The sequence below is a fragment of the Pelophylax lessonae genome, assembly GCF_965119305.1.
Source record: "Pelophylax lessonae genome assembly, chromosome: 5".
Lineage (NCBI taxonomy): Eukaryota > Metazoa > Chordata > Amphibia > Anura > Ranidae > Pelophylax > Pelophylax lessonae.
Genome location: NC_138772.1, coordinates 541,034,076 through 541,046,949, shown reverse-complemented (window position 1 = coordinate 541,046,949; position 12,874 = coordinate 541,034,076). Strand labels below are relative to the sequence as shown.

Below are 12,874 nucleotides of genomic sequence, written 5' to 3'. Positions count from 1 at the left end.
TCTTCTTACCCATTGGGATGTCCCAAAGCAGTGTTAAACATGAAGGGTGGGAAAATAGCAGAAAATTATTCCCAAGGCTAACCATAGCCAACCAGGTAACCTGGAGCTCAACCAATACAACTGGAGCTCACCTGAAAAACAACAATACACCCTCAAAGAGGACCAGGTCTTCTAAACAGCAGCCTGCAAAACCTTGCGTCCAAAAGAAGCATCCGCAGATGCCAACACATCAACTTTATAAAACTTTGTATAAAAAAAAGTGTGCAAAAACAACCAGATGGCCGCCTTGCAAACCTGCATCACTGATGCCGGAAGGTCCAGGAGGCACTAATCGCCGCTTAAGTAGTGTGTCTTAACAGGGAAAGGATGAACCTGACCCCTAATTGAATAGGCCAGAATCACTTTTTGATCCATCTGGAAACGGTCACAGCAGAAACGGCTAACCCTTTGAGGTCAAACAGTGAGTACAAATAGTGAGTCTGGACTTCCTAAAAGACTCTGCAGCTGCCAGGTACACCCTGAATGCCCGAACCACATCCAGGGAATGCAGAGCAATTTCCTTAGGATGTTTTTGCCGGGGACATAGGGAAGGCAACACAATGTCTTCATTCAAATGGAAATCCGAGACGACCTTTGGAAGGAACAGACAGGGACAAAGAACCACCTTAGCTCTGTAAACCAACAGGTAAGGTAAATGACAAGACAACGCCACCAGCTCTGACACCATGCACGCAGAAGTAATAGCCACCAAAGACCACCTTCTGGGACAATGCAAGCATGGGAACCTCCAGATATTTCCGAAGGGAGATTTCTGGATAACTGACAACACCAATTTACTGACCACACCAATTTGAGGACCCTGAACCGTAACAGAGACCGCTCTGGAGCAGCCAAGTGTCGAGCTCCCTGCATAAAGCTATGCATCAAAGAAAAGTGTGGCCAATGGATGTTGAAAGAAAACCACCAAGGCTGAAACCTGGCCCTTGATGGTACTCAAGCCCCCCCCGTTGGAGGAAAGCCAGTATCCGAGCCACAGAAAAGGAGCAGGGGAGGACCCCAAGACTTAAATGACGCAACGTACGTTTTCCAAATTACGATGGTAGATCTTCCTAGGAGGTACTTTTTCTAACCTTTAATAGCATAGGAATCACCAGTTCAGACAAACCTCTATCCTTCAGCACCTGGCTTTCAACAGCCAAGCCGGTAAAACCAGCAACTGTAAAGCAGGATGGAAGATTGGTCATTGAGAAAGAAGATCTTCCCTGAGGGGGAAGTCTCATAGGAGCATCGGCGTCCAAGCGTATCAAATCGACGTATCAAGACCGGCGAGGCCAGTCTGGAGCCACCAGAAAGACCGGAATCCCTTGCTGCCTCGATCCTGCACAGGAGTCCTGACAGAAGTTTGAGAGAGGGAAAGGCATAAATCAGACCATACTGATGCCAAGGAGCCAGTAATGCATCTGCGGCGTCAGCCAGAGGATCCTTGGACCATGATATGAAACCTCTGTACCTTCCATGGAATGTGTACAGCAAAGAGGGCTGGAATGATCAATCTGCACACCTTAGAATGCCAGCTGTGACAAGACCCTTGCTCGCTCGCTTCCGCTCTCCCGACACTCCTCTGTTTCTAGTGAGTCAGCTTGCAGATCGCAACGTCTGATGGTTCGGTCAACCAAGGCTCCGGGATCCGAACTACAGCTATGTGCCGTCCGGAATCCATTAGAACACACACCAAGCAGGCTGTATGCAAGTTCAAAACAGGAAGACCATTTATTGGAAGAACATAGCACACTTTTATACAGAATTTGGAACATCCTGCCCCCAACAACCGCCCTCCTATTAGTCAATTGCAAAGTACCTGCGGTTCCCCTTCAGGTCCTCCTTTCGCCATGCAAATGAGGACTTGAAAATGAGTCAGCAGGGATTGGTCAGATAACTTGAGTAGAAGGACTGTTATGTGTAATGAGACAGAAGCCCCAGGGGGCAATCAATGTACACAATAGCCAGACACAGAACAATGGTTCCCCAACGAGCCCCCAATACACATTACTGAGTGTCAATACATCCCTTAGTAGACAGCAGGTGAGTTCATTAGCACACCCGACAATAGGTGAATGGAAAGCCACCTCAGACAAAAGCAACATTGTTAGACAGTCCGTCTCCACATTGAACTTCCTGGAATGACCATATTAGTAGTTCTACTTCCTGGCCAGAGACCTCATGGCAAATGGGAACAAATGACCTTGCTGACAAATATGAAGCAATTCAAACCATCACCCATCTGTCCTTAAAATTCCAGTGACGGTGAACACCGTCACATACAGCTACTTCCCGAACTGCCAGGACACTTCTTTTGCCCCCATGGTGATTGACAGTCCACGGCCATGGTATTGTCCGATTGAATTCTTACTGGACACCGCTGAAGACGAATTGCCCAATGATCCAAAGTCTGATCGCTCGGAGTTCCAGTACATTGATCGGCAATCTGGAATGCTCCTGAGTCCAGACCCCCTGAGCACAAGGTGTGCCGAGGATGCCTCCCCAACCAGACATGCTGGCATCCATGGTGACAACCGCCCAGTACAGGGGGAGAAAGATTGTCCTGTTGAAGTGCCGGAAAACAAAGCCATCTCTAGAGACTGGATTCTTCTCCCATTTAACCAGGATCTTTTGAGGAGATCTCGTGTGGAACTGTGCAAACTGAACCACCTCAACAGGTAGAGGTAGACCCCATCAGGCCCAGCACCCGCATGCAAGCCCAGAGGGATGACCGTCTGCTGGCCAACAGAAGCTGAATTGCCTCCTGCAATTTCTGGAGTTTTTCCAGAGAAAGCAACACTCTGGCTAAGGCCAAATCCACTCAGATAGTCCAAGTTTTGTAGATGGAACCAGAGCAGACTTCTGAAGATTCAGAATCCAACCAAACTCCCCCAGAGATGGCAGCGTAATCTTCAAGGTGCCCATCAGAGCAGTCGGAGACTCTGCTCGCAGAAAATGATCGTCTAGGAACCCCAATGCAGCGATCCCCCGCTGACACAACAATGCTAGCACCGGGAGCAACACTTTGTGAAGACCCGAGGAGCGGAGGCGAGACCAAAAGGTAAACACCCCAAACTGACAATGCTCCTCGCCTACGTCAAAGGCGGAGGAAGCGCTGGTGACCGGCACATATTGGAATGTGAATGTAGGCGTCCTTGAAGCCAATAGAAGTGGGAAAATCCACCCATATGAAGGGACGCCACTACTGTGCGAATGGACTCCATTTGGAACTTCTGTACCCGCACAAACCATCACCCAATGAAGTAAAGTTTTTCACTGCCCCAAAGTGACCACGTAAGTGATGTGGGGCCAAGTGCAGGTTGGAATGAAAGAACCTTTCAGGACGAAGACCGAAACTCACTCTTGTAGCCGGATCAAATGACTTTGTGGACCATCTTGACCCCTACCAGAGAGGTCCATGGATCCAGAAATCAGCAAAGATATCCCCACCCCAGATACAGGTGAGGGTGCCCCTTCATGCAGAGGAAGCCTTGTCTGCAGGTCTGGAAGAGCACCTTGTAGCTTGCCAGACCAGGTCCTCCTGGAACCTCCGGGGGAGGCCCTGAAGGACTTTTATCCCTTAAAAAGGGACGAAAAAAATCCTCTTACGAGCAGAAAAGAATGACCCACATCTACAATAGGGCTCTTTTCCCTCAGTAACCTCCAAACAGGCGATTCCCTACAAATGGGAGATCAGATAAGGCCTTCTTAGAAGTCTGGTCCGCAGACCAGCATTGTCATCCAGATAAGACGCTGAAGGACCACTGTCGAAACAGACAGCCTAAAATCAAAAAGAAGCCGCATTCAAAATAGACCTCAAGGATCAACTGTAGCCCCTGGATCAACTAATCCGCCAGCTCTGCAAAGGCAGGGGGGAAGCAGTTTCCCCGCCAAGTCCCGGCGTAAAAGTTTAGCCCACTCGTCTGAGTTTGCACCAGGGAAATAGTAAATACCGGCCTAAGCCGAACAAGCCATAGTGAAACATGGCAGGCAAGAGCCTTCGCTCTCCTATCAACCGGATCTTTAAAGGCCAAGGACTTCTCAACCAGAATTAAAGGAGCTTTATATAACCTGGAACCAGTGCATCCACTACAGGTGGGACCTTCCAATATTTAAACAGTGAATCTGTATAAGAATACCGCACAGCAAAACGCTTTGGGATCACAAGAGTGTGTTTTGGACAACCCCACTGTTACGTGACAATGTTGTCAAAGTAAGCGGAAAGGGGAACACCCACGCCACAGTGCAGGACCTATGATGCTAAAAGGGACCGGCGCCTCCGATGCAGCATCTCCGCCATGTTTAAAATTTCCCTCTGACACAATCAGTGCATCCACCAGTGCCTTTTCATGCATGGCTAGAGGAGCAGAGGAAACCTACTCACTGTCTGAGCACTCAAGGTGTGTGGACGCAGACCCGGTAGGGTGACTCGAGTCCGAGGTAGCCGAAACCGATTCAGGATCTGATGGAAAAATGAGGCAGGGGAGAGTGGTGGATGCTATATACTAAGGTCACCCAGGAAAAACAAAACATTTAGGGAAGGGCTGCCGACTGCGATCCCACAAGGGGGGCGCTGACCTGGGTCCATGAATGGACCACCAACTGGATTCCGCAAAAAACAAGGGGGTCGCCCTCAGAGCCCCTCCACAGAGTCCCTCACAATAGGAAATAGCCCTCTTAAAAAGGGGGCCATCCGCTGTGACAGAGACGCGCAGGCAGTGTATCCTAAAGATCCTGCCGCGCTAAAAGGGGTAGGTACCCTCCACAATAATGGCGGCATGGTTGCCATCAAAAATTAAGCCACCCCTTCCAAGGAAGGTACCAAGCTGGCCATGAGGCCTAGGACGTAGAATGCAAGACGCGGCCTCAATTTGTGTGGAGGCCCAGCCGCAAGTGCACTCATCCCAGTCAGGGTCACTGGGGCCGCCACCCCAACAGAGGCCTACTCAACCGCATTGCCTAGTAGGCCGCGGCCTAAATTTATGTGGACACCCAGCCGCAAGCTATAGCGGAGCAGACAACCCAGGTGCAGCAGAGGGGGGAGGGGGGATGCCCAAACGGAGGGGAATGGCTTCAGCCACCCTCACTAGGGCCAGCCCTACATAGCTCCTGACCGGTAGGCTGGAGCCTAAATTTGGGGCCGGATCCGGCCGCATGAGGCGCGAACGCCAAACTAGCCGCTCCCCCAGCCCACCAACTGCGGCATGGAGCACAGAGGACATCCCTGCTCTAGTCACCAACCCCCAGGGTAGCAGGGGAACCCTGCTCAACCCCCCCCCCCCACCCTGTTTTGCATCAGGAAAAACCCGGTCAGCAGCAACTCCAACAAGCCCCCCTTAAGAGCATGTGGCAAAAGCCAGCTCATAACCTCACCCAGAGAGGGGGTGGGGGCTGAAGACCCACAGTGACCACCGAATTTTTAAAGGGGTGGGGGTGTGTGACTTGGGCGTCCCACCATCGCAAGGAGGGGCCCATGTCCACCCCAAAAACCCTCCAGGGGTAGAGGGGGGACAGCTACTTACCATACCAGAAACAGGGTGGGCCACAGCTCCTGACAGACCATAGCTCCATTGGGATGTGGGTGGCTGTCGACCAGGAGGAACGCTGTGACTCAGGCCAAGGCCAGGTTGTATGCACCCTCACGAGACGTTTAACTCCCAGGCTAGCCCCCGTCCAGTGGGGCTATATCGCAGCCAACCTAACGCCTGCGCGCTGTCCAGACTGGAGGGACCCTCTGGATCTAGATTATCCAGTCCATCTTATGAATGATCTTATGAATATAGCAAAAAGTAAAGGGGGACATGGGTGGGGCAGTATACACAACAGCACAAAAAGGGTCTCCAACAAAGGGCTTTAACTAATGAGTAAAAAAAAATATCAAGTTTACATAATGGGGATAAGTGGCCAGGTAGGTGTTTTTTTTTTATTGCATGTCTCTTATGCAATAAAAAAAATCTGTAAATAAGAGTGGGCACTTTAGTTTCACTTTAAAGTGTTACCTACAATAATAAAAATCAGTCTGTATGCAGTAAAGCATGCTTGTTATACTTGTAGAACCTAAGGGGTAAACCTCCGCATTGTGTAAAAAGGCTGTTTAATCCGGTCTTAACTGATCTTCCCCTCCTTCCACTGACTCCTAAAATTTTCTGATAGCACAGAGACTGAGTCAAGCTGCACATGCTCAGTTTGGTGTGTATTGCTAGAGTTTTTTTTTTTTTGGGGGGGGGGGGATGAATGTTATCAGCACAGGGCTAATCAGCACTGTCCAGACTGAGGGTCAGGGGTCTTGCAGTCTCACTGGACAGCACAAAAAAGCCTCCTACAAGCTCTAACCAGACACTGATAGAACATGGAAATGCAATTTTAGTAAATCAAAACTGCTAAATACGTTTTCTGATCAGCAGTATATACCGTGTTTCCCCGGAAATAAGACCGGGTCTTATATTAATTTTGGCTACAAAAAGCACACTAGGGCTTATTTTCAGGGGATGTCTTCTTTATTTACGGTATGTTTAAAGGACAATCTTAAAGTGGTTGTAACCCTAAAAAAAATATATATATTATAATATATATATATATATATATATATATATATATATCCTGATCCTAGCATGATAGACAGCACAGTCCTTGTGCTGTGTCATTTACCCCTCTCTAGGTTTAAAAAAAAAAAAAACCTGGAAGAAAACAGAATATTTTTTAAAAAGTTTTTGTGTCCCCAGTCTTTTCTCCTCTTCCCCTGTCCGCTCAGGAGTCAGCATTATAACATTCTGTAATCTCAAAAATAAACCTTGGTTAAAATCATTAAAAAATTATGCAATCTGTTTTGTAAAAGATTATATAATGTCCAGCGAGTCTCCATTTGTAACTTTATTGTGTAATTAAGGTATTTTTCCCAATAAAGTTACAAACAGACAGTGCACATTATATAATCTTTAAAAATGGATTACATGTTTTTACAGGGATTTTAACTAGGGCTTATTTTCGGGGTAGGGCTTATATTGCAGCCATCCTCAAAAATCACGCTAGGTCTTATTTTCAGGGTAGGGCTTATTTTCAGGGAAACAGGGTAGCAGTCTTGACTGTGTACTGTGGGGGACCAGATATTATAAATGCAGGCTACTAGGTTTACCAACACTTTAAAGTCATTTGTTTTTTTTCCACTTAAAACAGTTTATACTTACCTGCTCTGTGAAGTTGTTTTGCACAAAGTAGCCCCATCCTCCTCTTCTCGGGTCCCTCTGACTCTCCTGGCCCCTCCCTCCTGACAAGTGCCCTCACAGCAAGCAGATTGCTATCGGGGCACCCGAGCTGAGCCACTGCTCTGTGTGTCCATTCAGACATTGCTCCCAGGCTAGGTCCCGCTTTGTCCTCATTGGCTCACAAACTGCTTGACAGCAACGGAAGCCAATGGCGCTCTGTTGTCTCCGCCAATTAGGAGGAGTGTCTTGGGCAGCCGAGTCTCTCCTGCAACATTGCTGAATAGAGATGGGATCAGGTAAGCTGCTGCACACAGGTGGTTTAACCTAATGCATAGCTTGCATTAACCAAAAAAAAAAAAAAAAAAAAAGCCTTTTTTATACGAGAGAAAATGCACATTTTTCTTAATCCACCACTCCTACAGTATGTATTCATGATTACTTTGATACTAAAATTCTGCTAGAAATGTTCCTGTATTAAAAAAATTACAAGTGATAAGGACGCTGGACATTTTTTTAACTGGCAGTATCTTACCTGCCCTGGGGTAACAGAATGTTATTAACTCCTCCCAATTTTACATTAATCTTCAGGCAGAGGTTAGATAGTGTCTGCGGTGTAGTTCTCTGTACATTTTTCATCTGCACACATTGCGTTGCCATGCCCAGCACGGTGTCTCCTACACGTTTTACCTCAGCTAGAAAGAAGAAAAAAAACAGTTAAATAAATTAAAATAAAAAATAAAGTGAAAATACCAATTCCCACTGAATAGTCTGAGAGTCACAGAAGAATATAGGATGTTATAGCTGTTAGCTTTTAACCTCCTTGGCGCCGCCAGAAAAATATGCGGCCCCACTGGAGTGGGCTGTTTTCCGTAGGGCCGCATATTTCCCTATGTGCTGGGAGCGTGCTGTGCGGAGCACTCCAAGTACAGAGACTGGGGTCTCACTGAGATCCCCAGGCCCCTTTCCAACAATCAGAAACCAGAACGTCCGATATCCGGTCACCTGATCGCTGTGATAGCCCCTGATTGGCTGTTACAGTGATCAGTCACTGAAGCCCGCCCCCGCGTTGTCCCTCTCTGCGAATGGACGAGAGATACATTGCATCTTTATATGTCCTTGCAGGAATGAAAAAAAAAAAAGTGTAGGAACGTAGAAAAAAACACCCTGGATCAAAGATTGATCTAGGTCAGTGCCAGGGTTAGTGTTTGGGTCAGGGTGAAAGATCAAGGTCAGTATTTTTTTTTCCAATTTGTGTCGGTGTCAGCATGTTTTAGGTAAGGAAAAAATAAAACGCAAAAATGCGCACTATTGTTTCTGGGCTATAATACAGGTACAAACAACTAACATACTTGTATGTTCTACTGCTGCAATCGTCAGGAGCAGAACATTTTGGGTTGTCCTTTGGTGATAGGTTATGCTAGTAGCCAGAAATCTATAGCTACATTTTTAAAAACACTGAATTTTTGACTTACCGTAAAATCCTTTTCTCTGAAGTTCATTGATAGACGCAGCTCCATATTCCTCTTAGCCATTGGGTTATGCTGCCCCCTACAGGAGTAACACACTTGGCAGGAAAAATCTTTACCACGCCTATGGGGCAGTCGCTGCAGGCATACACCCACTCACTCTGTATTCAGTTTTGTTGCAAGCAGTGTTAGAGGAAAATACCCCATCCCACTCAAATAGTGGGGTGGGTGCTGCGTCTGTCAACTTCAGAGAAAAGGATTTTACGGTAAGTCAAAAATCCAGTTTTCTCCATCGTTCATTGACAGACGCAGCTCCATATTCTTCTTAACCATTGGGACGTCCCAAAGTAGTATTTGCATGAGGGGTGGAAAAACAACGCAGAAAAAGCATCCGAGGATGCCAACACATCTACTTTGTAGAATTTTGTGAACGTGTACACAGACGACCAAGTTGCCGCCTTGCAAACTTGCATTACCGACGCCTGGTGGCGAAAAGCCAAAGAGGCACTAAGTGCTCTAGTAGAATGTGCCTTCACAGGGAAAGGTGGAACCTGTCCCTTCAGTGAACAAGCCTGTACCACCGTCTGCCTGATCCATCTGGATATGGTCGCAGCAGACGCAGCCAATCCCTTTCGAGGTCCTTCCGCGAGGACAAAAACCAGAGTCTGATTTCCTTAAAGATTCAGTAGCCGCCAGGTAAACCTTAATTGCCCAAACCACATCCAAAGAATGCAAGGCAATTTTTGCTTGGGATGCTTGGGCTTAGGACAGAGTGAAGGTAGCACAATGTCTTAATTCGAATGGAAATCAGAAACCACCTTTGGAAGAAACGACTGATTAGGACGAAGTACCACTTTATCTCTGTGGACCACCAGATAAGGTGAACAGCAGCATAGCACCGTCCATTCAGATACTCTGGGAGCAAAGGTAAAAGCCACCAAAAAGGCTACCTTCTGTGACAGCGTAAGCAGAGGAATCTCCCTAATGTTCTCAAAAGGAGGTTTTTGAAGAACAGACAGTACCATGTTAAGTTCCCACGGAGGTAACGGGGGCCGTATCGGAGGAGCCATAAGGCAAACCGGGGGTTGAAAAAACACAGCCAAAGCAGACACTTGGCCTTTAAATGGTACCTAAGCCAAATGGTAGCCAACCGCTGCTCAACCCCTCTTTGGAGAAAAGCCAAAATCTAAGCCACTGAAAAGGGAGCGTGGATGCACATTCAGCGATTCATACCATAAGATGTACGATTTCCACGCAAGATCTTCCTGGAGGTTGATTTTCTAGCCTTCAACAGTGTAGGAATCACTGAGTCAGAAAGACCCCTATCCTTCAATACCTGGCTTTCAACAGCCATGCTGTTAAAGCCAGTGACTGTAAAGCAGGATGGAAGATCGGCCCTTGAGACAGGAGATCTTCCCTGAGAGGAAGTCTCCAAGGAGCATTGGCGACAAACCTTAGCAGATCTGCGTACCAAGACCAGTGAGGCCAGTCTGGGGCCACCAGAATGACCGGAAACCCTTCCACCTCTACTCTGCGCAGAAGCCTCGGCAGGGGTTTCAGCGGAGGGAATGCATAAATTAGCCGATACTGACCCCAAGGAGCCACCAGTGTGTCTTTGGCGTCGGCCAGAGGATCCTGAAACCTGGCTACAAACCTCTGTACCTTCTTGATGAGTCGAGAGGCAAACAGGTCGACGTGGGGTGTCCCCCACAGGACAAAGCAGGTGAAACACCGAGTGTAGGTACCATTCCCCTGATCCAACACCTGACGACTCAGGTAATCCACCTGCCAGTTCTCCACTAGTGGGATATGCATGGCGGAGAGGGCTGGAACAAATTTTTCTGCCTATTTCAGGATCTCAGCCACCTCCTAGACCGCCAAGACACTCTTGGTGCCTCCTTGATGATTGACATAAGCTACAGCCGTGGCATTGTCAGATTGAATCCAAACTGGACAACCCTGTAGACGATTTGTTCAGTGACTAAGGCAAAGCTTTTTTCGCTCTGAGTTCCAGAATATTGATCAGTAGTCTGGACTCTTCCCCAGTCCAGGTCCCCTGAACACACAGCTTACCAAGCACTCCTCCCCAGTCAGACAGGCTGGCATCCGTGGTTAACATGGCCCAATACAATGGGAGGGAGGACTTGCCCTCGTGTAAGGCCAACGAGGGAAGACACCACAGAAGAGCATTCCTTGTGCTGTGACTCAACCGAATCATATTGTCCAATGATTTTGGATCTTTGTTCCACTTGACAAGAATTTCCCTTTGCAAAGGTCTCTTGTGGAGCTGAGCAAACAGAACAGCCACGAAGGTAGACACAATAAGACCTAGGGTTTACATGCAAGTCCGCAGAGAGGACAGGTTGCTGGATAACAGCAAACTATCACCCTCTGCAACTTTTACAGCTTTTACGGGGGAAGAAACAGCCTCGCCGAAGCCGATTCCAGAGTCAGGCCCAGATAAACCAACTAGGAGGTTGGGACCAGAGCAGACCTTTTGAAATTGATACTCCAACCGAACTCTTGCAGAGTCCGGACAGTGATAGACAGATTGCCCACCAGAACGGAGTGGGAAACCGCTCTTAAAAGATCGTCCAAGTACCCTAGGACCTCATTCCCCTGCTGTCGTAGTAAAGCCAATACAGAAGCCAACACTTTTGTGAAGACCCTGGGGACGGAGGAGAGACCAAAGGGGAACGCCACAAATCGATAATGCTCCTCTCCTACAGCAAATCGAAGGAAGCGCTGATGCCCAGCATAAATAGGGATGTGCAGATATGCATCCTTGATGTAGATAGAGGCCAAAAAGTCACCTTGGTGTAGGGACGCCCACACAAAGCGATTCAGAGCCTTGAGATCCAGAATTGGATGCACTTCTCCCTCTTTTCTGGGAACAGTAAACAAGTTTGAATAAAACCCTTAAAAGCGTTCCCGGGAGGGAACTGCTACAAACCCTTGTGACAGCAGGTCCTGTACCGCCCCTCGTAGGTCCCGTAACCTATCTGGAGATAGGTAGAGATTGGACGGGAAAAATCTGTCCGACGGTCAGGACCTGAATTTGATCTTTTAACGCTTGATCAGATCAGTTCTTGGACCCATTTGTCCTTAATCAAGGAGGTCCATGGTTCCGGAAAGAAAAAAAAAAAAAAATGTCCCCCCCACCCCAGATACGGGTGAGGGCGCCCCTTCATGCAAACGGGGATTTGTTTGCAGATCTGAGGGGGCCTGCTCTCGGCTTACCCGGCCATATCTTCTTGGAACCATCAGAAGACCTAAATGGCTTAGATCCTTTCTCCTGTGTGCGAGAGGCACGAAAGGGCTGTCTGGGCTGTAAAATAAGCCCCCCGTCTATTACGTGGTGACTTGCCCTTGGAGGATTGACGAAGAAGGGTACTCTTCCCACCTGTAAGTCCCTTGATCAGTTCATCCAATTAGGATCCAAACAAGCGGTCCCCCTTAAAGGGGAGCTCTGATAGAGCCTTTTTTGAAGCCTGAACCACAGACCAGCTTTTTAGCCACACCAGGCTACCCTAACGCGTATACTCTGGCTACAAGTGGGGCTGCATCTAGCGGCGTATCACAAATAGTAGGGCTTGGACCATTTGGTCCATTAGCTCTGCCAGGCCCGCAGGGAACTGTTGTGTTTCGAGGTCTCTATTTAGTAACTTTGCCCATTCCGTTATGGTCTGGGACACCAGAGTAATCACGAAGATAGATTTAAGTATTGAGCCCGCTATCACATGTAAGTGGCAGGACAGAGACTCAATCCTTCTATCCACAGGGTCTTTAAAGACCAGAGACTCCTCCACAGGGACCACAGTAGATTTGTTGAATCTGGAGACCGCATGGTCAACCTTTAGTGGAACGGTCCATTTTAAGGATACAGCGTCCGCAAATAGATAGCGCCTCTTAAAACGCTTCAGCACCACTAACATCTGTTTGAAGCACCCCCATTGGTCAGACAATTTTGTCAAAATGTTCCAGACAAGGGAAAACCTTGCCCAACTTCTGGCATTTGCGAGTGCCAAAAAAACACCTGCGTCCTTGACGCTGCAGAATCATCTGCCATTTTTAGAGGTGCCCGCATGGCTACAGACGAGGATATGTCGTCCTCGCCATACGAGTGCGATGACTCAGAACCCTAAGGGTAACCTGTGTCCGTGGATA

The 12,874-nt window shown here is 47.9% G+C and overlaps 1 protein-coding gene across 1 annotated transcript in view; it reads right to left on the bottom strand.

Annotated features, from left to right (window-relative positions):
- The window catches only part of AGO2 (argonaute RISC catalytic component 2), a 128,958-nt gene that overhangs the window by 12,227 nt on the left and 103,857 nt on the right, over nt 1-12,874 (bottom strand). Inside the window, exon 14 of the mRNA XM_082257415.1 lies at nt 7,774-7,933. Coding sequence (XP_082113541.1) covers nt 7,774-7,933 — 160 coding nt within the window. The remainder of the gene's footprint in view (nt 1-7,773; nt 7,934-12,874) is intronic.